The 27,992-nt window shown below is 38.5% G+C and overlaps 1 protein-coding gene across 2 annotated transcripts; it reads right to left on the bottom strand.

Annotated features, from left to right (window-relative positions):
- Nucleotides 1-22: 22 nt before the first annotated feature.
- Nucleotides 23-27,595, bottom strand: RAB40B (RAB40B, member RAS oncogene family). Of its 2 annotated transcripts, XM_069798926.1 has the most exons (7): nucleotides 26,938-27,595; nucleotides 7,213-7,251; nucleotides 5,224-5,284; nucleotides 3,224-3,284; nucleotides 2,274-2,351; nucleotides 1,583-1,805; nucleotides 23-1,164 (listed from the first exon to the last, which is right to left on the bottom strand). In XM_069798926.1, exons 1-7 carry the CDS (start codon nucleotides 27,077-27,079, stop codon nucleotides 893-895), a joined length of 876 nt encoding a protein of 291 aa, XP_069655027.1. In that variant the 5' UTR covers nucleotides 27,080-27,595; the 3' UTR covers nucleotides 23-892. The 2 variants fall into 2 exon arrangements, with proteins under 2 accessions (XP_069655027.1, XP_069655028.1); XM_069798927.1 differs by lacking the exon at nucleotides 7,213-7,251 and having other exon boundaries at nucleotides 26,938-27,593.
- Nucleotides 27,596-27,992: the final 397 nt, after the last annotated feature.

The raw sequence follows: 27,992 nt of genomic DNA, 5'->3' as shown, positions 1-27,992 counted from the left end.
AGTTAAAGAAAGCATAATAGGATTTCTTTTCCAGAAACATTTATTTATTTTTTAAATAGTTTCCTTTCCTTATAAAGCAGCTCTTCAAGTCATGTTCCTTTTACCACAGTGTCTTTGGCATTTTCCTCCTAGAACTTTCTTGTAGAGTGGTATAAAATGTAATTTTTTTTTTTTTTTTTACAGAAAAATAAGTATTTAAACCACAAATTAATTCCCCAAATTATTAAATAACATACCAAAAACTTTATCAAATCTATGACATACACTAATGGGACAAAACCTTGTTGTGTATGTGCATAATAATTATATATACATTTTTAGCTTAGTTAAGTTAGTGCTTCAAAGTTATCAAGGAAGCTTTAAAAAAAAATCCAAAAGCACAATTGCAGTATTACTAGAATTTGTCACACTATTTGTAGAACTTAACAATGTATACGATACATTGCATTTTAAAAACCTCTGCCTGAATATGCAAACCGATGACTCATTTTTATATTTTTTAATAGCTTGCAAAAAGACAGGATTTTATACAATTACACAGTAAGCCACTTTCCAGATTTCATGGAATTAAGAACTGAATATAATGATAGTTATCCCCTATATGAAAACACACCTACTAGTCAAAACAATGGCATCATGCACATCAGAAACTAAAATGCAGTATGAAAATCCAACAGCAAAATGTCACATCCTTTCAGTTGCACTGAACATGTCATTCATTCCAAAGCAGCATTACTGTAGTGAGCAAGCTCTAAAATAAGACTTATTTTTCTTAATTTTGTCTATGTAGTGTGATACATACATAGAATGTGCTCAACCATTAAACAAAGAGTCCTTGTGTTCAACACCTCACATGAGGGGATTCCATCCAGGTTCCTCTTCCACAGAGAGCTTAAGAAATTTTACAGCTGTTTCTTGTACAGTTTTTTGGTGGGCTCTGTGGTGGACGGATAATTTTAGCTTTCTTTAAGCTGTTCCTTTTATTGATGTTGCTGGATGTGAGGGAGTATGAGCGTCCATGCATCATCCTGGCGTTAAGGCCATTTGCCATGGAGAAAGATTTGAGATGGCTTCTTAAGGCAACAGGGAGAGGGAGCTTGTCAACAAGATGCACAGGGGTACAGGAAACTATGGCACGGCAACAAAGGTCTTGCAGACTCAGTACTTAAAAACAGACATAAAACTTGCATTATAATAGCATGCTTTTGTCAGCCACATGGTAGTAGCATACCCAGCACTCTGCATGCACTCTGTACTTCCAGGACGAATTCTCATGTCTCCTCCCACACCCTTTCCCACACATACATTATCCAAAATATCTGCTGCTTCAGCTTCCTATTTATGTCTCAATACTTAGATGACTAAGCATGTAAGTTCTAGGAAAGATATGTTATTGCCTACAAAAGCAGAACAGGTTATGCCTGTAGATACATATTTTCTGTTTAGAAAGCAAATTGTACAGGATTCCTTCTTTTTTGATGTTTTTGCATCAGGGTTAAAGTTTCTGAAAATTATCTTATAGTAATGAACCATAAACCTTAGCTAGAACTAAATTTACACATTTTCAGTGTACATCGCTTACCCTTGTTCGGCCTCCAGAGCCTGTCCATTCCATGTCTCATCAATACTATTCTTGCTAGCTCAGTAAAGGACTCTGTAATATTGAAATTACAAAGTGGACTGACTTCAAAAAAAGTCATGCCCAGCCTCTCAGCATAGGCTTGTGCTTGTTCAGTAGACACTTGGCGCTTGAAGGCTAAGTGAAGGCGATTTCCAACCAGGATTTTTGGTACACCAGGAGCATGCTGAGCAAAGAGAAGCAATAAAATATTAATAGTTTGGCTTCCATTTTCCCCTTCCCTCAATTAAAACAAACAAAAGCTTTTTCAAGATTTAAAGACTAAGCACCAGGTTGGACCAGATGATCTCCAGAGGTCCCTTCCAGCTTAAATTATTCTATGATTCTCCCTTCCTCGGAGAAGACAGGCTTGCACAGATGACATGATAAATCTATAGCAAGAGTGGGACTACAATATGAAATCTTTGCCCTCCATATGTTCTCCATCAACACCTTTAAGGAAATCAGACACTTTAGCTGATATGTTTCCAACTTTCTAGAATTACAAACTTAGAAAGAAAATTGTAAACTTGGCATCTTGGATAACTGTAGTAAGCACTGCCTGCAAATGCCAGTAGAAACAGTAGAAAATATCATAAGCAGTCGGTCTTAGTCATCTGGTACAGACTAGTGACACTCTGGGATTGTACCTTACCTCATCTATTTCTTTTATCCATCGATCGATTCCATCAAATGACCAACGATTTGTAATATCGTACACTAGTATTACTCCCTGTATTAAAAAAAAAAAAAAAATTCTAAGTTTAATGGAAGCATAACACAGAGAATACTATCTGTAAATTCTCTAGTTCTGAAATAATCTTCTAAGACGCTGAGCAACTTCTCAATGGAGCAGAACTTCAGCATTCTGTGAAACCAAGCCCCATCTCTCTTTGTAGATTACAGATCAGCTAAGGGGCAGAAACCCTGACTTAGTTTTAGGGTCTAATGTATTGGTAAGTATTTCTTTTTATAGTGGACAACTTTGGTTAATCATACACACATCACAAGTCATAGCAAATCAATATTTTTGGTCATATTTGGTAGCTTGAAGATTCAATGCTCTGTGCAATTCTGGAACATAACAGACGCAACTCATCAGAACCAATACATGTCATGAATTACAGCGATACTTTAAAGTCTGAAGCTATAGTGACTTTTAGTGTGTCTTTTTTTTTTGAAGTAATTTCCATATAAGTCATTACATTTCATCACATTTTAGACTATGTTTGTATTTTTCACATTACTCTTAACAGTTTTACGTTATCAATTTCTCTCACTTGGCACACAGTTTTAAAAAATAGTATTAGCATAGCCTTCACATGATCAAAGTAAGATAACATGCTTAAGTTATTGAGGTAACCAACAAGAAGGCATAATGTATATCATATTTTACCCTGATTCAACTTCAATCTCATGGATTTCCCCTCCGCAAAACAAAATCCTGCCCCTTGTTTTTTCCCATGTTTCATGATATCTTCAGACTATTACTGAATCTGCATGCAATCTACAAGTGAGCTATAGAAGCCATCACAATGGTTTGCTAACTGCTTTAATTCATCCAACAACCATTACTCATCACTGAGAAAGTTGTACTTTGCTTACCTGAGCACCTCTTGAATAAGACCGAAATATGGTGCAGAATCTCCCTTGCCCCGATGTATCCCTAAATGAAATAAATTATATATAATTTTAAAAGTAGGTGGTCTCCTATGCTAAGAGTTGAGCTAGATTAACTCATCTGTACTGATCAGTATCAGCTCTTCTTCCATTGGTCATGCAGTAGCAGTCACTAATGCATAAGAGCTCTTCTCGGTCTCAGCAGTTTTTCTCCACTGGCATTCTGCCCTTTCCTCTACATTTCTCAGATTTCTCAGGATAAGAGGACAAGAACTTCAAACTTTACTCTTGCGATTGCCCTTGGAAAACAAAGGCTACTACTCAAGTGTACATATGCTGCTAGACTTTGCATTTAGTTCAGCTTGAAGAAAGATTCTGTTTTCACAGCAAAAGAAAAGTGGGAGGAAACAATAGCTATCACCAAGGAAACTAATGGAAAAACAGTACATTCTTAATTACAGCAGCAATAGTTCATCATGAGTCTAGTATGATGAAGGCATACCTACAGAGTCATAGACAGCACAGGTTTTTAGAAAAGCATGTGCACAACAACAAAAATCACTGCATAAAGTGCTTGGAAGCAAAAATCTAATTTATAGTGAAGAATGTGATAAGAAGCAAAATTCCATGAAGACTTTTTGAGGTAGATTACAGATCTTCAAATGCAAGGCAGATATTTCCATATATGGTTATATGGTTAACTGTAGAAATATTTCCAATCTGTTATTTTAAGGAGTCCAAAGAACATCCTTGCCCTTCACAAAAAGAATTAAAACATCTCCTTCCTGGCTGCTTCTCAGATAAGCTTTTTGTGGTATTTTTGCTAAGCTATATAAAGTGGAAGACAGAAGATGAAAAAGAAAATAGGTGAACAAAATATCAAGTAATGAAGATACCATACGGCAGAGTACTATTATCCATCACTGCATTTAACAATTGAAACATTATTTTGAAAATCATAAGGGCAAAAAAAAAACAGCGAAGGATAAATTAAAAATAACTTAGCTTTGTCACACAGGCATTTAAGTCCAGTAATTTAAAAAGTTTCAAACAAAAATAAACACCAAAATTAATTTAAAAAATGGAAATAGCACAGGATTGTCTCTTTCTAGAAGGAAAAGGATATAATCATAACAATTCATTTTCACCTTCAATTCTCCATCTGAACACTGCTTGCTCCTAGAACCTGTCTCTCTGATTTATCTAGATTATGGTTCCTCAAAAATCACCCTCCATCTATTTCTTGGCCTGCACTGACCTTACTTCTCCTTCTTTTATGCCATGAGTTTAGGGAAAGAGAAAAGCAATGTATTTAAGAGGCAGTAGTGTTGCTGCATTTTTCAACTTGTACCACTTGCTGAGTATTTCTAAATGAACCAGAAGATGGCCATCTTCAAACAACCTTAACACAAAAAGACTCTGACAGACCAAATATTTGACCCTACAGAGAAAACATTTGTTGTAAAATAATTTTATTTGTTCTTGACATGTTTTTGTAAAGATCAAATCACATCAGACTGCATATTAATTAAATTATATGAGCAATAACACAGCTTTTTTTTTTTTTAATAATACTGTGGTTATTTAGTTGACCATTACTACTAATACACTGAGCAAAGGGATGTTGCTATACAATCACTGTATGCTTTCTAAGGTACTTTCATGGTTCTCATTACCAGTATATTTTATAATCTTTGAAGGCACTTTGAATCTATCTTGAAGGCACTTGTAGTCCTTTGTGCCTTTCTTCCACATTTGCTATGCATTTCTCACGTACAGAAACTGTAGGGTCCCTCATTTTACATGAAATAGATGCAAAGGAGGTAAAGAGAAAGTGTGACTTACTCAAAGGGCTAGCTGCCTGGCTTACTCTTCTTCAGCTGACTAAATATTTCTGAAGCATAAGGGAGAACTCCTGCCCTGAAGAGTTGCATTCTTGTGTCTTTGAAATATAAATTATGAGGAAAGGTGGAGCACACACTTACCAGAGCTGTAGCTTGATTCGTCGGCCATCCAGAAGAATGGTTGTAGTCTTATAATCTATACCTGTAGGGGAGACCGTCACGCAAATCTTAGAGCAGCTTGCAGGGGTACAATATACACACAGACAGTTACAGATTTCAAAGAAGCTGACCTTAAAAAAAGGTATTTGTCATTAGTACCTATGAAGTCCACATGGATAAGAACAACTATAAAGTTACAAAGACCTTTCATATTACTTAAGCTTGGTCCCTTCAGAGCAGGTGTCTCAGGCTCCCTTCAGGTTGATAAATGGTCTGTTTTATTCATGATCATGAAAATCTATATGCTTAAAGAGTTTTACCTCTTCAACAGAAGAAGGTAGAACTAGCTTTTTGCCTTTTCTCTCATATATACTTTGCAGACTAAAGGCTGTTCTCTTCCTCTATTCCCTAGCTTTACGGCCTCTATTATTTCTTCCTTCCTTATCAGCTCTGACTCACAGACAGTTCTTATAGCAGATACACATGTCCCCCTCTTATATAAAAGCAGCAGATGGTGCAAGAAGTGGCTTGCCTTTTGTCTTCCAGCCTTCCCATTGACAAGAACCTTCTCTGCCCAAAAGACCTATGCAGTTAGTGTCCAACAGAACGCAGGCAGGTTCCATTTATTCCTTCCCATAACATGTCCAGGCCTTGTGGTTGAGCTACAATATCTCTTTTAGATGAGCTGAAGAAGTACTGCAGTGTTTAAGGGAAGTATACATGTATACACATGCACATATATAACATAGCTCACATCTTTATTGTACATTTTGTAGTCTTTGCAAACAACCTTCAGTGCTACATAATATTACCTTGTTACTGCTAACCTGACATGCCCCAGGAAGCAATTAAACTACGTAAAAATAAGCTCAAGTCTAGCATAACTGTTTTCTTAGGCAAAATGGCTGTAGTTTCAATTAGATTAGGTAAAACTAATCAGAAACAGTTGTGTAGCTGCAGTTGACACCTGAAAATATCCACCACGATGCTAGGGTCAACGGCCTATGAACACTGTGCTTCAGTACTGCACCCACAAACTGCAAAATTATAAACATTAAAAGAAAGAGGCTTTTATTTTATTAAATGTTATTTTAAAAGTGTGCCTTCAGTATTCACACTGTGCAGCCAAGCAACACAGTTTCACTGGTAAATGTGTTTTTCTCATGTTTTCTTTGCTGTGTCATAGTTTACTTCTTGAATTGAACATTTATTCATACAGTCCTCCAAATGAAGTTTAAAAAGCATGGAAACTAGCTCTGAAAAATGTACTGAAATGTAATGAGACTTGTACCTTGAAGAAGAGAGACATGCTTTGTTTTCTGGGCCTAAGCAAAATAAGTGGGTAAGAAAAACACATTGACATAGAAAAACAAATGCATGCAGAAGCGTGCCCTAATTACTACTTAAGATTTCAGCTCATCTTTACCAGAGGAACATGGATGACAGTGCTGAAGATGATCCTGTAAGTGTAAGGTTCATTACTATGGGTGGCATCAACATCCAGAACAAAAAAGTTAATCTATATATCAATGTTTGTATTGATAAACATAACAAATGCTTACCAATAACTTTTTTTTTTTTGCTGGATTTAAGGGGGAAAGAGAAGTTTGAAAGTTTAATAAGAACATGTATCTATTACTTATATCACTGTCTCAAAGAAAAAGTATAGCATAGCACGGCACATAAACAACAAATGAAAATCTGTCTCAACTGCAAGCACAACTCTGGGGAGACACCTACCATGCAGGAGATTTGCTCTCTTTGCCTGAAAACACGTTTTGTCAGCAAGTTAACAAAATGGACTTCCTGTTGCTCCTCCAGTAGAGTATTGCTAAGTACTGCTACCAGTTGTCACGAAGAGGTCACTAAAGCAGCCACCGGTAGTCAGTTACCTCCATTTTTGTAAACAAAAATCAGGTTTAAAACCCTCTGGCTTAAATAAGCAGACACTGAAAAGAAAGCCTTACCCACCTCCTTTTTCCCCAAGGAAAGGAGTTTGTAAGACTAGGTCTGGAATAAAGAACAGATGTTAAACTACCAAACAGAAGTTATTGCAAGGTAACTGTTGTCAGCTGAGTCAGCTCCCCCTGTAGCCATAGGCAAGGAGATGCTTCATTTGTGCTTCTAAAATTTGCACCACACTAAACTGCTCAAATGGCATTTGTCACATGTAAGATGCTATCTGAGGCAAACAAAATTTGAGCCTATTTTATGAAAACAACTATAAACTTGAATTCACTAAGTTATAATCACAAGACACTACTCTTTAAAAGGAGGTATGGATGTGCTACCCCAGGAAATGTTCTCCTAGTTACAAATCAGGATAATTTCTTGCCCAGACATCAGCGCACCATTACCCAATGCAGCTGTCTCCAGGTTTTAGTCTCAAGACAACTCATTTGTACACAACTATCACCAATTTCTCCTCCAGAACAGGCACTGGGGGACTCCAAATGCTTTTATTACACAGCACAGTAGCATCGATTCCTTTTTTTTTTTGTAGGATACCTATTGTAACATAGATACTAAAGCATATAGTGAAACAAGTTCTTTATCTCTAGTATGAATAACCTAATTTCTCTAATTTCCTAGCTTCTTGCATGCCAAAACTTACATTTGTAGATAAAATAGCTAATCATCAAAAAATTTCATAGTAATATCAGCAAATTGTTTTTATTTCTCTATGGTATTTGTTGATATTATTAGTAGAGTTAAACCAGCTTTAAACTTTATAAGTTGAAAGAGATTTAAAACCAACAATTTTTGAAGGATAGTTGCACTGCAGTACTATTAATTAAAAATATTTTTATCTATGAATTGATTTGACTTGTTACATGGTTTATGTCATTTCTGGCAGCAGTAGCAACTGCTAAACACCTGCCCAGTTTGAAAGCCAACAACAACAGAGGACCGTTAAGTCACCTTGTCATAGCCCTGCAGAAATGGGTATTAGCAGTGCTGAGAGCAAGGGCATTTCTTAAGAATGAGAAGCCAAGAAGACTTGCCTGTTACCAAGATCCTGGTAAGGAAGAAGCTAGCAATGACCAGAGAGATGGTAGAAAGCAAGCTTAAGAAGCAGTCTTGCTGCGATATGAAGATCAAGTAAGAAAGAAGATCAGGAAGATAGAGGCACTGTAATGGTAAGTCACATGTTATTAGGAAACATATTTCAAAAATGCCACTTCATTTCTTTTGCCCGATGGATAGTTCGCCTGAGTCACATCAACATACAGGTTCGCTACTCCCACTTTTACAAACTGATGAATACATCCTACTGTCAAGTAGGAGTATATTATGAAGAAATCTCTCGACACAGCTCCTTCTAGTCTGGCAGCAAAGAGAGGGAACTAAATTCTTCTGATTGCTCCAACTCAAATCAGAGACTGGTACTGTGCCATGCCAACTTCACAGTTCCCAGATAAGCACTGAGCTGAAAGGCCAGGGACAGCAATAATAGGCATTTCAAGCTTTTAGCTCACTGCAGAAGGGTGAATTGAAGCATATTCTGCCTTACAATTCAGGCTTTTGTCTGTACATTTGGAAAGACACACAGACAGAATCCCACCCCAATGTATTACCACCAGTTTTGGGAGACTTATTTTCATTTATCGGCCAAAGTGTTCCAGTTCTCCAGCAGTATTAGGAAATAAGTCAAATTGACAAACCACAAATTAAAATAAAAAAAAAAAAATTAAAAAAATACCCACCCACCCCCCCGCCCCAAACCTATAGACAAAGTCTTGGGACACTGAAGGGACTAGGACATTGAAACTGTTTGCACACTGAAAGAACAAATTTCAGAAATGCTTGAAAACATAAAACATGTAGAACAAACCCTGGATAACACTATATATCTCATTCCAGCATCCTGTGCTACCACTGATATCTCCCGCAGGGTAAAATACCTCCACCAGTTTATCCAAAGTTAATGAAGAGGCACAGACCATGTTTAGCAAACACTGACACATCCTACACAGTGAACAGACATCCATCATTCTGTTAAAAGACATACCAAGCATGGAAAATTAGTATTGCGTAGCTAGAGGATACACAGCTAAATAAACCTGGCACTGTGCTTTGCATCACAGACCATAAACTACTGCAAGTTGCTGATATTCAGCCACACACATAATCCAAAATAGTACTTTTTTTTTTTTATATGACATACACAAGACGAGTCTGAAAAACATACTATTACCAGCTGCTGTTTATGAAAGAATCTTACGGGTTTCTCAAAAGATTTTTGAAGAAGAGATGGATTCAGAAACTTCCTTATTCTTCAGCTGTTATACAGATAGAAGCAGTTGATAATATAACCTGAACATCTCTGCAATTAGCATTTGCCATTGATTAAGAATCAAAACAAAAAGCCTTTTGCCATGAATCATCAGGAACAGCATGAAACCGTAACAATGAGACCAACAGATGTGGATTGTGCTGTTGTAGAAATCAAATGTCCTTCCAGAACATTATTTACTCATTTAGTAAGACAGAATAGCTTTGTTTGGATATGCAACTAAATTGTATCTCTATACAAGGAAGGGAAGCAAAAGGCTGCTAAATCAAAAAAAAATTCAACTTTGAAGTAAACCAGAAAAACCTCTTGTGCTTAATACTTTCATATGGATGTTTTTTAACAAAAATTATTTTTCTAAAGCCACAAATTGAGATTAAAGAACCTGAAACAAGTCACTGGCCTTGCTGAAGGGTTTAGATTGCTTAAATCTAATTGATTTGTAATAAATTTTGTGTTCAAGAAGAACAATATCAACAGATAGAAAACTGAAAGAAGTATTACTGAACCCAGGAATGTGGTAAGATTCCCAAAAAAGCATTTAGCTATTTTGTAACAACTGCAGTAAATAGGAAGCCATCCTCTCTGCATCAATGTTTTGCAGCCATTACCACACTCTCACTTCTGATTCATTAATCACACTGCATTCATGTCAACACTGATTATTTTAAGGGTTCCTGTGAATTTCTGCTTCTATTGAAGCTTATAGTAGTGTATCAAAGTTTCTGGCGTTTGTGATGGTCTCTTTAGGGCAGAATCCTTCAGTTGCTCATTTTGTGTTCCACCAAAGGCAACATTATTTACACCAGAAATCTTTTTGGTTTAATAACTGAGATTCAGTGATCTACAGTGTGACTAACAGCCAGTTGTTTAGCTTTGCAGCAGTGAAAAACACACTGACTCACTTAATGAAATCTGAAGCAATAGACTAGAGACCAACCACTGGTCATATCTTGATAATATGACATAGAGTTAAAATCCAGATCTGTCCCTCAAAATTTTTCATAGGAGTTGAATGTTAGCCTAATATTTTAATGTTTTGGAGCTTGTTCTGCATTTGCTTTAGAACTGTGTTTCAACTTTGATAAGTTATAGGAGAGAGGAGAAAGAAAAATGGGAAAAACCCCAAGAACTTTAAGACTAGATTCTTCAGAGCTGTGCTTTACCAATTCAGCACTGAAAGATTTTATTGAGTGGCACGTTTGTCTGAGAAAACAACCCTTTTTATACCTGAGAAAGTACAGACTACAGGACTGCATCTTTGAACCTGGTGCTCTGTTATGTTTTAGCTAATAAATACTACAAATACCAGTTTCCTTGGTTTTACTTATTCCTCTTGATGTGTCCTTTCTTTAAAGTTTAAGGCATGTTGTTCCTTGTAGATAATTGACGTCAGATTAGCAGCTTTAAGATTTAATTAAAACAGAGTCTAACTACTTAAAAAAAATATATAATAATAATAATACCACCACCATTCCAACTACCTGTCTCCATGACCTGACCACCTTCCAGAGATTGCAGCGTTAAACACCTCCAGCAATCATTCACTCCATCAGTTTGTCCAAATTAACCATTCAGTAATAGTTATCTCAGACACACACTAATGTCTCCTTCCCATTGTTTCTATGCCAAAAATTAAGTGTCTACAAATAAATATATATATTCAGTGGGATTCTGGGCCTGTATTTAACTAAGTCCACTGAAAACATCCTTCAAGTTCAAAGACCATTGACTGCACTTCAAAAACACAGGTTTAGGTTTCAGAGAGTGCTTAAAACCATTTTCTCATAGGCACAATGAGAATTCAGTGGTCCCACCACTTGCCACTTTAACCTTCTTCAGCTATCTACCTTTTCATATACACATTAAAATTAAGATCTAACGTTTCTTTTCAGAACACATTTGTAACTGTTTCAAGTATATTTGACAAGTGGCCCAACTTCCAATTCCATTCATTTATTGTTCACAGCAAATGGACCTACAGCATGCTTTTGATTCAAAATTCAACCGAGCTTTAAAAACTAAGTCCCATGTTTTCAATATCATGCTGCAAAGATATAAACTCTTTGCAATAAAACCAGACTATATCTTTTGATATGTAAGCACGAAGATCAGGTTATGTGACAGACATATTTGCCTGCTGCTTGCCATTTTACAATAATCATCACTTTCCAAATTCCAGTCCTTTCCATCACAGTTAGTTACTGCAATAAAAGCCATCTGTTTGAAAAGCACAGATTGCCTATTCAGATTGAAATAGAGACACTAAAATTTTAGATCTAGACTGTATTCTTCACCTCATTAATCAAGCCATAAACCACAATTACAAAGTCTCACAAATAATTCACTCATTTCAATGATGTGACAATTTTCCAAAAGAAGCTATTGTATCAGAAATCTCAGCTTTATATTTAGCTTTGTTTATGGTCACAGACACATGCCAATATCACAATCTATCCTTCACTACACTTGTTTTCCTTTAAATGTTTAAAGGAATTAAGTTTACAAGAAATCTACCCTTAAAAAAATGAAAGTGCTCTTTAACAATTACAGAGAAGCTTTTCATAGTTACAACATTTTTAGGGCACCAGGTTAAAATCTCAAGATCTCCAAGCACTTCTAGTTGGCTCTAGTCCAGACTGTTGCCCTTAGAACCAAAGCAAATGGTATGGGAGTAAGAAGTTTGACACAACTTTATGGCATATTTCCAATACTAATCTGAAAACAAAATTAACAACTGAAACTCCAAGACCTATATAAGCCCCACAAAATTAATTAGTCAGGCTGCTAATTTACAGAGGCAATAACTGAATAAGTTTCTGTTCATCCTCTTACTATCAGCATTAGTAAGTAAACAAGCCAGGGCTTTGCATATTAAATTCACACCCTCCCCCAAAAGAACATGCAAACAACTTGTTAAGTACATGTTTTTTTTAATCATGCCTTAGCTTGCAGTATTTCTGCTAGGATGGCTAAATAAAAACTAAACTTTCAAGGCAGACGACTGTTTGGAAAGAAAGAAAAACCATTTGACATCAGCTAATAATCAACTTTTAACCAAAACTAGTGAACGATCCCTTTCCATTCACATTAAGAGGAAAGGAAATAAAGACCCAGAGATCATATTTCATTCTCTTCTGTCTTAACATTTACTTGTCAACAATAAAACAGCCTCTTTACAATCTAAGGCCTTAGAAATTTATTTTACAAGAAAGAAGAGAACTGTTCCCATCCCACAGGTCAGGAAGAATCAGGAACTTCAGTTCATCATTTCCTTTCTTCCACTCCAAAAGAAAAGGATATCAGAGTCATACAGTAAACTCAAATGTTTACTACAAGTTGCAGCTAACATCCTCAGATGAAAGCTGCTATATATAAACATGTTATTGTTTATAAATAGTAGCACTGCAGGAAAAGGGAATGTTATTATTAGCATTGCTGACAAAAAAAAGTTCTTCCTTTATTTCAGCACATTTTATTAATAAATTTGAAATAAATTGGGAAGGGCTTAATATATCAATCCCAGCAATCTTCTAAGTGAGGTGGTTTTTTCTTGACCCCTTTTTCCACATTTGAAAGAATCAAGTGAAACAAGGAGCCTGGGGCAATCAGTGGTCACAGAACACCTCAGGTACCTTGCAGATCAATATTCTCCTGCATCTAGATCCAACTGCTCATGCACAACACTGCAACTCACACTTCTGACTAGAAAATTCACGTTAAAAGAAAAGATCTCCAAAACTACTGACAGCTCTGGAGATGGATTGAGATAGGATTGTTATTGACTGGTAGCACTTACTAGCCAAAGGTTTTTTTAATAGTTATTTAAAGCCAATAACATCAGATTATGATTTAAGAGTGAATATGGATCACTCAGTTCCCTACACTGGGAAAGGAACACACTCTTGGCAGAAGATAACAAACATTAGCTTTACGATTTCCCTGCTTGACTCTCCAAACTCTTTGCAACAGAACTCAACATAAAAAATGTAACATCAAGAAGTTCCCAGTTTATAGTCATTGTTATCAAACAGCAACAGTATTTTAAAACAGCTCTTTTCTACTTAAGATTTGCATATTATAAAAGAATTGCCCTCAACTTTTAGTCCATTTAATATCAAAGTAGAGATAACCATAACCTAGCACCTAGTGAATCTGATTTAGAATTAACCTCTATTATAAGTACAGGGGAAAAAAAAATACATATATTCTTCTATGATACCATTTTCTCACTGCTGCTGTTCATCAATTCCTATAAGTAAGAGCTGGATTGCAAGATGAGTTCCTTTGCATATGTCAGGGATGTTGTTAACAAGCATCCTATCTTCCTAAAAAACTCAGTTACATTATTCTCAAAGAGCATCAGCTCTCAAGGGCAGCCTCCCATTCACAATCCCACCTTCACACTCCTCGCAATTAAAGCTTCAGACATCATTCTTTGTTTCATCTTCTTTGAGATACACATGTATCCCAAGCAACAGCTATGATGTGGTGCTCTGCATATCCATGAAAAGTACAGTGAAGGGAAGCTTGGCTAGCTTAAGACAACTGACCCCCCAAAAGTGGAATAAGTTTTATATAACAGTTGATTGTCCAATATTTTCAGTGCTTGTGGATATCTTCATGGTATAAAGCTTAACAGTGGGGGTCAAATCATCCTGGTGCATGAGAAAAATACCAGAAGGCAGGTTACATATCTTTAACAATTCTACAAACCAAGAAAGAAATGGGACACAGCCATGCAGAACTTGCCCTTACTTGTATCTTAAACACTAGGTTTGAAATATGGCCAGAATCTGGAAGGGAGAATAGCTTCAAACCTACCATAAAATATTAAAAACAGATGCAATATTTCACATTTTACAATATTTTCCAAATGAGAACAATGACCTTTTATGCCTTGACACTTCATTAGCAGTAAACCAGTTCAAAAATACTTGGCATCAGAAGAATCGCAAGAACATCTAGCCACTGTTATGCTGAGCTATAGGCCTAAGAGCTCACTGAGAACAGTTGCAAACCTCTCCAAAACTTCCCTAGGCTTTAAATCAAGTCTCAAATAAATGATTCTAAAGAATTAAACCACCACTTTCAGTTAAGCATATCAATATATCATAACAATTAGAAAAATAAGAACTGTATCATAAGCATATTCCTGTATATTATTAAATTGTAAGTAATACTTATGATAAATGGCAAGATATAACCAACGTTTACAAAAAACAATCCAAAAAGCCTACTCCAGGATGCCATCAATACTCCCAGAAGTCACAGCAGTATTTGTCACCAAGTATAGTAAAAGAAAAAAAAAAAAGCAGCTTTTATTTGAACCGCACAAAGCACCACTTGTTAAAAGAAGAAAAAAGATTACTTGAGAAATAATTCTTTGAGCTGAACAAGTTAAGAATTCTGTCATTATGATGAATTGAAGATCAAAGTGAGAATTCACAACAAGTAGGTGTAATTGCAATAATTTTGCTTTAAAGATGCCAGACAGCAAAATTCGTATCGTTATTGAAAAATTACTGTGGCTTAGAAACTACAATCCAGAAAACATACAGTCATCTTTCCCAAAGCACAGATACTTGAAGAGGAAGAGCTTTCAAACTAACCTCCAAAGCAAGGAACAAAAGACCAACTGCACTTCTTAAATTTGGAATTCCATGTAAAACACATGCTGCAGTAAAAGGGGCATTATAGATAACCTTACCATTAACTCAAGGAATTCCCAAATCATGAGATATCTTCAGGACATATACTTCCATTAGAAAAATGAAGTCTGGCTTGGATTATGCTTCCACTTCTCCCTTCTCCTCTTCCCCAGCTATTCCAGCAGAAGAATTGCCAAAGTTGTTCTGCTTTTCCAGGACAAAAAATTAACACAAAATGCTAGCGAACAATCTTTGTTAGGATTTAAAGGAGAACGGCAGACTATACATTACTGACACAAAGCTGTTCCATTCATCATTTAGTTAGTATCAGTGTTCCAAGAAATTAAAATAAACTGATTTCAGGTGAATAGGATCAAAGGAAATTTCAGGTTGGAGCAATCTCAGAAGATCATCTAGATCTGCCTCCTGCTCAAAAAAGGATCAGATATAAGTGAGGTCTGGAGACTGCATAACCTCTCTGGGCAACCTGTTCTACAGCTTGACTATCTTCATGGTAAAAAAGTTTTTCCCCTCACCCATTCCGAACCTCTCTTTCTTCAACTTACACCAGTTGTCTCTTACCCTCCCACCATGCACAAAGCCTCACTCTGTCCTCTTGATGACCTCCTCATGGGTACCAGGCAGCTGCTCTTAGGTTACCTGCCCAAGGTCTCTCTTCTCCAGAGAGGTGACTCATTAGTCTGCGGCCAAACTTCATTGAAGTTGTTAGTATTGCAGACTTTTCTTCACTTCAAAACTATGCAATTACTTTTCATGGAGTCTTCTGCATTGAACTAGCCTGTCTTCCAGATGTTGAAAACAAATACAGTATAGATTGATAAGTGAGCCTGCCTACAAAACTATAGGTCTCAAACAGTACTGATTACACTCCTGTTTGGAGACAAAACCTAGAATTTCTATACAAAAATGATTACACCACATGTATTCTTGTACTCTAGAATCTTCTTGCTCCAAGACTAACAGAATTCTAAAAGGGACTGTGTTTCTTGTCAGAACTGAAAAAGAAAATCAATTTAAAAGTTTAGAGGTTACAAACCTGTTTAAAATTCCATTTATCATGCTTCTATTGGATAAAGTATGAGTTCAAGTTAAAAGACAATCTACTAATTCAGAAGTGGTTTGAAAAGTCAAGGTTGTACTTTACACAAACTTCACTCAGCATATTTACCGAAGCAAACACACAGAAAGATTAGAAGAACTGAGTCCTGACTGACTGAGATCATGCACTGTGTATAGGGATTGCTAAAACAGTTAGAAAAGAAATGTATGTATCCAGATATCCATGTTAAAAATTTTGCACCACAAGACTCTCTGTATACTGACTCAGTCATTCCATTGAGTGCATCAGCTACATGAGCCTCTTTTCCTCAGTCTAGTCTTGAGAGAGTATTAAAAAGGCTGCCAGACCTGCTGGGTCTCTTCTGGGTTTTCCAGCTGGCAGTTTCATATTTCATGCACTTAAATATCCCATTTTAAGGCACTGCATAAAGTCAGCTTGCAAACAAAGTATAAAGGCACGGAAGATACATTAATACATCGCTGTCCCTAAAATTTTGAAGGGATTAATTACCTTGATTCGAAACCTATGGACTAAAATACCCCTACCCCCCTTTTTCTTTCTTTTTATTAAACTGTTGGTTTTTTTAAAATAGTTTCTGTTTCATCCAAACGTCTATAATGGCTCATTCTTTATGAAAACGGGCAATTAAACATACAATCCTCAAATACACTTATGACTGCTCCTTCAATATATTCTTTCAGAGTACATAAGCATTCTTTGCTGTTTCAGCTTTGCTGATGTGGGATTACAAGGAAACATATGCTGGTAAAGTCAGTGTAGGGCTCTTTGCATGAAGTTGTAGCCCAGAGGAAAAATGAGAGCAATGGCAGGAGCATAACACTGAGTTACTAACTGCCAAGGTGTGCTCAACGTACCTAATATAAAACCGGGGGAAAGTAAAGAGGTAAAATCTGAATCATAAGCCTGGAACACACCACACAGTAAACAAATTATGGTTATTAAATATAAGTGATTGGACTGCATTTGAAAGTGTGAAAGATCAGCTGCAATTCATCTAGTGCAAGTGTGTCACTCTTGGACTGCAGCTTACTTTTAAACATTGTCACATGTTCAGTCTCCTCTACATTTACATCTGCACACACATGGAACTTAAACTAGCCATATATTAAGAGTAACTGGAACTTCTTAATAAATAGGCTATCCTCTGATCCAAGAATTAAAGTATTTTTGCAAAACATTTCTCCAGAGTTTTGGGTACTGAAGTACACTTAAAGAATATACAATATTTTAACAAACACAATTAAAACAGGCATTTACGGCATTGGGAGTTTATGTTATATGAACACGAAACCAATACCCCAAAAAAAATTTATTGGGGGAAACTCTAAATAGTTTGATTTTGCATCAGTCCACATCTTATCTTAAAGCTGCATTTTTTGGAGGAGTCATAGCAGTCCAGAGGTGTGTCTACACTAACCGGTATTGAATGTTTCAAAGAAGGTCACAGAATCCCACTTACTCTAGCATAAGAGAAAAGAAATGCATAGCAAAATGGTTTCTTTATATAAATTTGGAAAGAGCCATAGAAATTTGCAACTATAATTTTTAATTAAAAAAGAGCACACAGATTACCCATTTTCATAAATGAAGTAGCTGCAAATAATTCTAAATCTCCAAATATTGGATTAGGAAGGCTGGCAGTCACATGAGGGAAGCAGACCTCAGAAAGCAGCCAGGTTTGCATGTTCTTCCTAAATAGGATCTCTCTTACCATTTTTAACAGAGTGCTAGGCTAAATTAGCTCAAGATGACACTTATGTTCTTAACTTAGAAGTCAGTTACTTTTTAAAATCCATGGAAATCTCCATTCCAGAAATTCTCATCATAGTTACCCCACCTCTTCATATTAAACTACCAGTTTTTACTTTGAAATCCAACATTGCGCAAGTAATTTTAATATCCAAGATAACTCTGGAGTAACAGCCTTGGCTCTTCTGGCTTCCTCGTGCTCACCAGCTATTGCTGAATCACTCCATCTTCTGACACCACTTGTTGATTTCACACAGTGCTTTCGTATCAGCACCCTTCAATGGCAAATCCCACGCAACAAAGAAAAATAGCAAAGCTGTTACATTGGCTTTCAGCTTTGCACAAGACTACATCTCATGAACAATAAATAACTTTCCCTGCTTCTGACAACAATCATGATTCCAAAATACTTAATCTTCACTGTTTATATGCCTACAGAACAGCAAAAAATTACTGACTTGACAGAAATGTTTTTGTATGCATGTAAGGGTGTCTTCACTGCTAGATCCTACCTGTCCTTCCCCCAATTTGAAAAGAGTTACTTTTCTGTCCTAGAGAGGATTCTACCTTGCCTGGAGCACAGTTCAGAGATTTGGTTCAGCCAGTCTGAATATATGAGCCAGAATACGTTCCACTTCCTTAGAGATTTCTATCCTTTAGGGTTCAAAACAACCCATGCCTCCTGTAAAGAGTCACCAATCAGATCCAGTGAGTCTCAGCTGAACACAGCACATATATTCCTTTTACCAATATGCAGTCAGAGTAACAGTCTAAGTAACATATCAAACAAGAATGTAATTATACCAAAAGCAGGTATGTACTACATTAAAGCCTTAAGGCAGCTGTTCTTCAACACACTTTGTTACTCGGCACAGCTCGTCATTGACAATACTTTTCTGTTTATACCACCCAGCTGAAAGAGGAAACTCTCTTAGATGCCACAAACTACTGTAAAGATGTGAGCGAGGTTGGCTTCTGGACCTTTAAACCCCTCCATTCCTGGGCAAAAATGACATCCTAACTTCATAGTAATTAGCATTCTAAATTGTCAATTCAAATCTATGGAAAGTTAGATACGTAAACAGCTGTTGTGAACACCAATATTTTTGTGGACTTGGCCCTGAGTAGGTACTAAATTACAGTCAATACTGACAGATGATTTTATCATACCTTTTTGAAAGACCGGACATCAAGTATACAGTTTATGTTGATAGATCAGCATTTGATCTGTAACAGCTTCACTTACTTACGAACTTGCAGCTCTGACTGGAGTATTTGACTACTTAGCTTGTCTAGTTCATACTTCCCTATTACAACATGTCAAGACATAAAAGAAAGGAACAATTATTTGTACAGATGTGTTCCACTATATCAACAGATTTAGATGTGGATAAAAAAAAACATTGCAAGCTCAAACCAAACATGTTTGGTGTCTTACATTTGAGATGATCCTTAAATAAAACCAGTATGACAAACACTAGCCCATGTTGAGTATTTTGTGTAACTATTGCATTAGTTTCATATTTTCAGTCTTGTATTAAACAAAATTCAGAAGAGCTGATGGGATACAAATGAAACTTCTAAAGTTAGCTGATTTCTATTCTTAATCCCATTTACCATTCTTGTTTAGCTCCCAGAACAAAAACAAATTTACAGCAATATGTAAATGTAATTTAACCAACATATTGGATAAAACTTAATCCTAGCACAGGCAAACACAATTTTGGTTAGGCCAAAGCAGCTTAAAAGGACTCAATTACCTTCAAGTCTGACCACTTTTCAAAATAGCCTAGACTTTGTCTTTCATGTTGCACACCTGTCTGGGAGCCTCATGGTAATTTTGTTTTTTACCGTCACTTTCCCACTCCCTCATATCTATGAAAAAAATGGGGGGGGGGGGGGGGGGGGAGGAAGACACCGGTAACCCAAAGAAAAATGAGACAGGCAGCACATAGTGCTATTGAATGAATGTGCACGAGAACGACAAAGAAGAAAGTAAGCTATTGTTATAGTCTCTTTTGCCACAACAAGCTAAAGTATTACTTGTAGCAATAGCTGATATCAAATTCAGACAAGCGTGTGCAGGTTGGTTTTAGGCAGGAATCTGGAAAACATTTGCATGATGTTAAGATTTCAAGGCTTCTTCATTCTGAAACTGTACAATAATATGCTTGACCAAAATTTAGGTGTTTTCTTTGGTCTTTTGTTGTTGTTGAATAGGCTAAGAAACATAAAGGCCAGTTAATGGAAAAGAACAAGGTACACAAATATCTGGTTTGAATATGTGCATGTGCACACAGGTTTGATTTTTTTCCCCTCCAATATGGTTGGGTGAGGAGTGCTAGGAAGAGAAATAATTTAAGCCTATTGATTAAGTGGGTTTCAAAACCTCACTGTAAGATGACCTAGCTTCTGACCTTAATGAAATTATAAGACAGTAACACTTTGGGCCATGAGATGGATACAAGTGCATGACACTTAAGTTGCAATATTAAAACACAGAAATATTACTGCTGTATTAAACAGAAGAAAAATGGCCAAGTAGAAGAAAGTGTGCCATAAACCAAAACTAATTTTATGAAAGGTTTGAAGGAACATATGAAAAACCATACATTGCCAAGCAGGCCTAGAATTTCTATTGCTCCATTAAATCAAGCAAGGTGAATATTCATTGTTTCAACAGATGTGCAAGATCAGCTAACAAATACAAAACCCAACATTGACTGATTGACCTGACCATCACAGGAAATGCTACAGTATCCTCTACCACATTGTTTATGAAGAATATGGAAAAAGAGGTAAAAAAAGTTGTCACTCAATATGCTGCCACATATCAGAGGAGAAAACATGATGTACTGGTCTCATGAGGCAGGCAATTCTTAGCATGAGACTCCAAACTTGAGATTTGGGGATGGGGGAAAGGCACACGAATTGAAGCAAAGAACAAAGGTGGTCTGAATTAGATCATAAGCTTTTTTTTTTTTTTTTTTTTTTACAGGATGGAAAGTATCTGTCATAAGTAAGGCAAGAATAAAGGCAATCGGGTCAAACCAGGATCCACATTTTTAGCTAACACACGCCTCTCATAATTGACTGCCTATTAAGAAGAATTGCTACTCCACAGTGCTATCACCTGGAAGAGACAAAATGCAGTTATAGGTGGTGGAAAAGGGAGAAATTATTTCCATTTTTCTATTTTAAACACAGTGAAAGGGGAAGAGCAAATACAGAGTAGGCAGCAGTTTCTGTTTATTGAACTTTCTTCACATGCAGTATATAATACAATTTTAAATTAATGTTGTCTTTCAGCAGTAAGCACTACTCTTGTAAGACACCACATTAAAGGGGCAGTCATAAATAACATATTTAGAGTAGGATCTATTACTGCTTTACAGGCTCATCCAAAAATAGGTTAGATGCCCTATTTGAAGCAACTATTTCTTTCCACTAATGCCATGGAAGCCTACAGTGATGAGTTAAGACACTAGATGTCTTCTAGGCACTTAAAATTGGCGTATGAAATAAAATCTCACCTGTTTTTCCTCGCACAAGAATGCAGTCTAAATCTTTTTAAACTGAGATCAATGGGCATACAACTGGATTTTAACAAAATTCAAGGGGGAAAAAAATTCATGCCTATTCAACCTTTTAGGAAAAGTTACTTCATGACAGCTAAGAGTGGTCAATCTTTGCTCTCCTTGTGCTGTGAGATAAAGCCTAGTTTATTTATAGGCAAGCATAAATAACCTCAAAAGGTGTTTATTTACTCATAGACACTGGTGCTCAGCAACTTTAAATAACTCTTCTGCTGGAGAAATCCTAATAGCATGGACTGAAGATTGTCCCTAAAAGCTGGTGCTATGTGCAAAGAAATACAGAAATATAATGATGTTGCCATTAGTTTCTATTGCAATCTTTAGATCATGTTGTGTTTAGGAAAATGTAATGGCTTCAAAATAAGTCAGTGATAAGCAACCCATCCTATTCATTATTATACTGGTAGGAAAACAAAGCAATTTTATTTCCCCTTCCTTTCAGCAAAGTAACGTTTTCAAAACCACAGTTTCATGAAGACAGAACAGAGAAACTTAACATCATATCTCTGTGGGAAGACTTTTATCTCCATTAGTTCTTTATTTGGTCTTGTTGGGAGTGAGAGGAGGAAACCACAGTCAGCTCACAAATCTGAGTCTTTTAATTTCTCATGTTAACAATGTTTCCTTTTGTTTCCTTATTTTAGTTAGGGCTCATTCCCTCCTCTTCACACCAGCTTTACACCAAAGAATGGCTTTGATCTGTGTCTTAAGTTATCAGGAAGAGCCACCACGAACTGTAAGTTTGTCTGCTGGGATGCGAGCAGCTGACAACTATCCCAGTCCACATGCTCCCTACGTACAAGGGTATTCTGGCTCTCCCCATAAGGTCTGCTTGAGGTTGGGCCATCCAAGCTCCAGGCCTGTGTTCTAACCACTTAGTGATCAAGACAACCACTTATTAACACCCACAACTATGACACACCAGGATCTTTTCAAGCATTCAGATAAGACAACAAATACCCCAGTGAAGTTCTCAACCTAAAACCAGACAGAATTTACGGGAAGACAAATAACTGTGATATGAACTTAAGAGGATATGAAAAGGTTGCTAGAAGAGAGACAACTTGTCAGTTTAAACCTGATGTTCCTGCAAGAAAAGGAGTAGGAGTACACAGGTTTCAACAATCATTCCTTTCAGTCCCTGTGTCAAGCAATCACACTGCAAGCATATGTTAGTATGAAAGCAAAACAAGAATCCAGCTGAATAAAAATCTGCTAGTGCAAAACATAAAAATATTTGTCTACTTGGTGACAGCACATCTATGGTATTATGTTCTAGTCTAGAAGCAATTATTTCCTCTAAATTTATTCTCATAAGAAACTAACAATGGTTAAAAGCAAAGGTTCTGCATCTCTCTGTAAGATCATTTTTGTGCAGCTTTTCTTACCAGGTTAGAGACAAAGTATGTCCAATCTATTGTAATTTCAGTTTTGAGCAAGATGTGGGAGAACTACAAAGGCAGGTTACCCAGACAACTATCCTTACTGCCTACCTGCCCATCTCCTGGATAACTGCTTTCTAAATTATCTCTATGAATCATGTTCACCAATGCATTTTCCATGGCAGTCCTTACTTCGTTATGTTAATAAAACTTCTTCTCTTCTTCTTTCCAACCCAGAGTGCTTTGGTCATTATGAAAAATTTGGAGACCAAGAGATTGTACTCTGTCTTAATAGCTGAACTTTGCCAAATGCTTTCAAACCACGGCTTGTGGGCCAGCAGCAGCTTGCAGGGACTTGACTGATCACACGATGCTGGCTTTCATTCCCATCTCCAGATTTCATATCATTTTTGTGTACTGACAAAAAACAGTAAGACACATGCCTGCCATATTTTCCTGGGAATGAGAAAGATGGCAGATTTATTTTTGAGTAGTTAAGAAAGTGCCTGTGAAGAATTAATTTGTGGTTTATACAATTAAAGTTTGAGCCCATAGAGTTGAGATGAGAGAGTTATATAGCTGCACAAAAAGCCTTCAAGAATCTGACGGCTACCCCCCCAAACGCAAAAAAAAAAACCAACCCACCAAAAAAACCAAAACAACCCCACGCCCCCTCCCTACTCCCCCATTCTGGTCAACTCTTGTCTGCTTAACTGTCTTTGATGCTGCTGAAGACAACAACCAACCAAAAGGCCCTTGATCCTTCTTTGCTGATGAGTCCACCCTCACTCAGCATTTCTTCCACCTGTCTTAATATCCCATGGGGTTCCTTTAGATTCTCCTCATTCCTAAAGGAGGGGTCACACTCTGTTCAACACTGTGTCCTTCCCTATATTTCCTTTATAAATAATATGTCTCTCTACTTCTTAGAGCACTGCAGTGCATCTTAGCAATACGTCCTGTTGTTTAGCATAAGAAAGAACCCTATATCAAACCTACATTCTAAATTCTTCAGCTCTAATGCATTGCTGTCTTTTCCGAAACCCAGCCCTGTAAATTCAGGGTCTTCTTTCCATTTTATCCACAGAATTGGTAAGCTCTCTGAGCAGCTGGTCTCATCTGTCCCTCATCTTGACCACCCTTTGTAGCCTGTTCTTTCCAAACTTCTCAACATTCATATTCCCACCTTCAATTTACTAAAATTCAAGCAGTGGGAGTAACCTTTTTCCTGTTGCAATAAACATCAAATTCTGTCTCTCTTGCATATACAAATTTAAACAACTGCCCAAATTCCCATGTTTCATCACATTAACTTGTTTGTTCTCTTTTCAAGGCCCTTCAGTGCTCTTCCTCTCTTCAATTGCTCTTGTTTTTTACCACATCATCTCTCTCCTCTTCCATTGCAGTCTCAAAGCTATTCTCTTTCATCAAGCTCCACAACAAAGTTTTGTCATTTCAAAGCTTATACATGTGGCACATCTTGACAGAACCTATCACATCACTAGACTTTCTCTTTCCAATTCAGAGACCTAGCTGGCATTATGAAAGTGGTAGATCCTAGCAGTTAACTAAGGACTTGAAAATGGTGAAAAAGTCAGTGTTTATCAAGCTTTTTAATCAAGTTAAATTACAAAATGAGTCATAATACCAACAGGATGTTTAGCTCTATCCCTCTCCTTGCATCTCTGTTTTCATAGTCCCTGAGCCTGCACAGATTCATCACAGCTGCATCCTACGCAGCCAAGCTCAAATGGTGTAGGAAAGGCTGAGGAGATACAGGCAGAGAAGGGATATTGGATACAGATCCCCAAAGAAACTGAGTAGCTTACATGCGGTGTTCAAAAGTATTTCAAGTTTGATGCATTCAAGAACATTATAAACTTAAGAGTGAGAAAATACTTCTTATGAACTTTCACAGTTAAAATCCTTCTTTACGTGAGACTAGACAGTATACAATGATCGTGTAAACACTGAGACTCAGTAGGTACAAAAATTCTTAATTATGACACTAGTTGCATAAAATTAAGAATCAGATTATACTCCTTCCAAATTTTACTACCATGCCATCTCTTATATCTACCCTCCTCTTGTAACTCACACACCTCTCTTCAGACATGCTCATCTTCTCAGGACTAAGAACTTCCTTCAGTCTCTGTGAAACGGTGACCTTTGCTAGCAGACTTTGTGAGGTCCTGAATTACCATATTTCCCTAACCTCATATAATTCAGGTTGACAAATATCCTGGTGAAGAGACTACAATCCATGAAATAGCACATAAAACTTACTTACAACCCTGTATGTATACATTTTGAAGTTATTAATAGCGATGAAGAATTTCCAAGCTGCATGTTAAATACTTGCAAAATAATTCAAAAAGAATATTTGTATTTCTTGGCTGTCAAGAAATCTATTCACAGAGTTATAGTGTTATTCACACAAATATTTTTAAGAGCAAAACCACAAGCATCAATCACAATGTTTACATGCAAAAGTCTGAAGTAAGACTGATGAGCTCAGGAGCTGGTCAAACGTTCTCTCTCAGTTACGTCAAGATACATTGGAGACTAAAGTGGTCCTTCAGCATAAGAATGTATAAACTAGATTGTGTGTACAGAACAGAGCCAGATTAGGCACGCTCTCCCCAAGCCTTCTGTCACTTTTCTTCAACCACCTGAAGAGCATGAAGAGTAAACACACTGCAACACCCCAAGGAGTAATTCAGCAAAACTACTATGCAAATATCTTAAAATGTACATTGATGCCTTCGAGGTACACTCTGACTCATAAGCAATGGTACAGAGAACTCTCCTCCCTCCCTTCAGTTCTAGCTGTGAATCAGTGCTATGAACAAAATGTAATAACAGATCCTAAGTCAATGTAAAGTCTTCCAGTGAATTAACTAGTCACAGACTTATACTGGCAGTAAATTAAAGCAATGGGTAATTTGACACGACAATTTGCTTTTTAATATGCCGCATGAGGGAAAAAAAACCCTAGAGTACGTTCTAGGCAAACAAGATTGGGGAATTGAAAAGAGGAGAATGGAAGGGAAGGAACATAGAAATCCCCTTTTCCCTGAGCCATTAGCTTAGTTTTTAATCAGTCTGCAATGTTCACAACTCCCTATTCTGCAGACAGAATATATCTGGCATGGATGAGGCTCTTCAGTCTTGCCCTTTAAAAAGCTTAAAGTGAAAGGACATACTACAAACATGAACCTTGATCTTAAAGGGCCACTCTTCTGATATTAAGAACATGACAGTGGAAAAAAAGGGAGAAAAAAAGTATCTCCTTTTCAGCTCTTTCAGTGAAACCAGTTTCACAGCAAATTCCTTTGCTGTTTAACAAAGATCCTTTACTAGAAAAACATTTGTATTAGTATTTACCTTTACTCACTGATGAAAACAGGAAAATAACCGCTTAGGAAGATAAACCCTATCACCTTGATCAATACGTTCTGTGTATTAAGGCATTCCTCTTAAACTTGAGCTCCAAAAATAAGGGCATTCCTCTTAAACTTGAGCTCTCGGACGTGAGATCACCTGCACGGGATTTTAAACCCCGACAGCAATTCCACCTCCTTTCTGAAAACTACCTACAGCAAAACATCATTCAGCATGTCTTTGCCTGCACCCTTTTTCTCCTCTGGTACTACCTGCGAGCTCCATAAATCAGCGGGAACCCGCAGAAACAGATGTTTCCATCTGTTGGTCCGGCTGTACTGATTTCCCAGCCGAGAAGTTGGCAGCGTAGGCCATGGCCTTTGCCTCCGGCGCGGCCGGAGCCTCTCGGCGGGTCCGGATCCCGAGAGCCTGGAGGGCCACAGGGGGCTTGTGATACGCGGGTGGGAACCGGGGAGCAGCGGGCCGAGACACCTCATGGCAGCGGGAGGAACTCCCGGGGCGGGGGGGAGCAGCTTACCCATGTGGTACCCGTAGGGCGACTCGGTGGCTCCGTCCTGCAGGCTGGCCAGGATCTCCCCCTTGCCCACGTCGCTGTCCCCCACCAGCAGGAATTTCAGCAGAAAATCGTAGGCTTTCACCGGGCTTCCCACGTGGCTCATCCTCCTCGTCGCTCCCCCCAGCCTCCCCGACGGATCAGCTCCCGCGGCCCATCCCGGGGCCCGGGGGGGCCAGGTGACCGCGGCGGGCAGCGGCGCGGGCAGGCAGCGGCATGCCCGGCGCTGGCGGGGGGGAGGCGTGAGGCAGCGGCGCGGCCCCGTCACGGCAGCGGGGGCAGCGCCCGCCGCGCCATCCCTCGCCGCGGCCGGAGCAGGGAGGCTCTCGGGGCGCGCCTCCTGCGGCGACGGGAAACGGCGGTCCGGGCGGCGGGGGGAACGGCGGCAGCGCGCGTCGCGTCGCGTCGCGACGGAACGAAGGCGACCGTCTCCTCCGACGGAGGGCCCGACCCTCTCCGCGCGGGCCGCTCGGCGCTGCCCGGCAACGCGAAGGGGCAGCGGGCGCTCAGCGGGGCGGCCGCGGGGGGCTCCGTCCCGCTCCTCCACCTGCCGCCCCGGCCGCGGGCTGTCAGCGCGCCGCCGCCTCACGCCGCCGCTCGGCTCTGCTCGCCGCCGCGGCGCTCTGACAGAACGCCGAGCCCCGCCCCCGAGCCGCCCTATTGGGCGGCTCGCTTCCGCCCCCGCCCTCCTCAGCATTCATTGGCGAGCCGAAATGGTAGCCCCGCCCCTCCCCCGCTTCCACGGGAGCGCCGCAGTCGCCCCTGCATTCGCCTATTGGTGCACCAAAACGCACTAGCTCCGCCCTCCTCGACTTCCACTGGGGGAGAGCAAACCTCGACCGCCCCCTTCCTCGTGGTCCCAGAGGGACACAGCGGCTCAGTTGCCAGGGGGCTCTAAGGCGGCCATTGGTTCTTCCCTCCATCAATCGCACTTAGTCGCGCCTCGCCGCTGGACGGGAGGGGTTTGCCTGGAGCTGAGTAGCGAGGCCGCGGGTTCGAGCCCCAGCCTCTCCGACAGG

The sequence above is a fragment of the Haliaeetus albicilla genome, chromosome 12 (assembly GCF_947461875.1).
Source record: "Haliaeetus albicilla chromosome 12, bHalAlb1.1, whole genome shotgun sequence".
NCBI classification, from domain to species: Eukaryota; Metazoa; Chordata; class Aves; order Accipitriformes; family Accipitridae; genus Haliaeetus; species Haliaeetus albicilla.
This window is presented reverse-complemented; position numbering and strand designations above follow the sequence as displayed.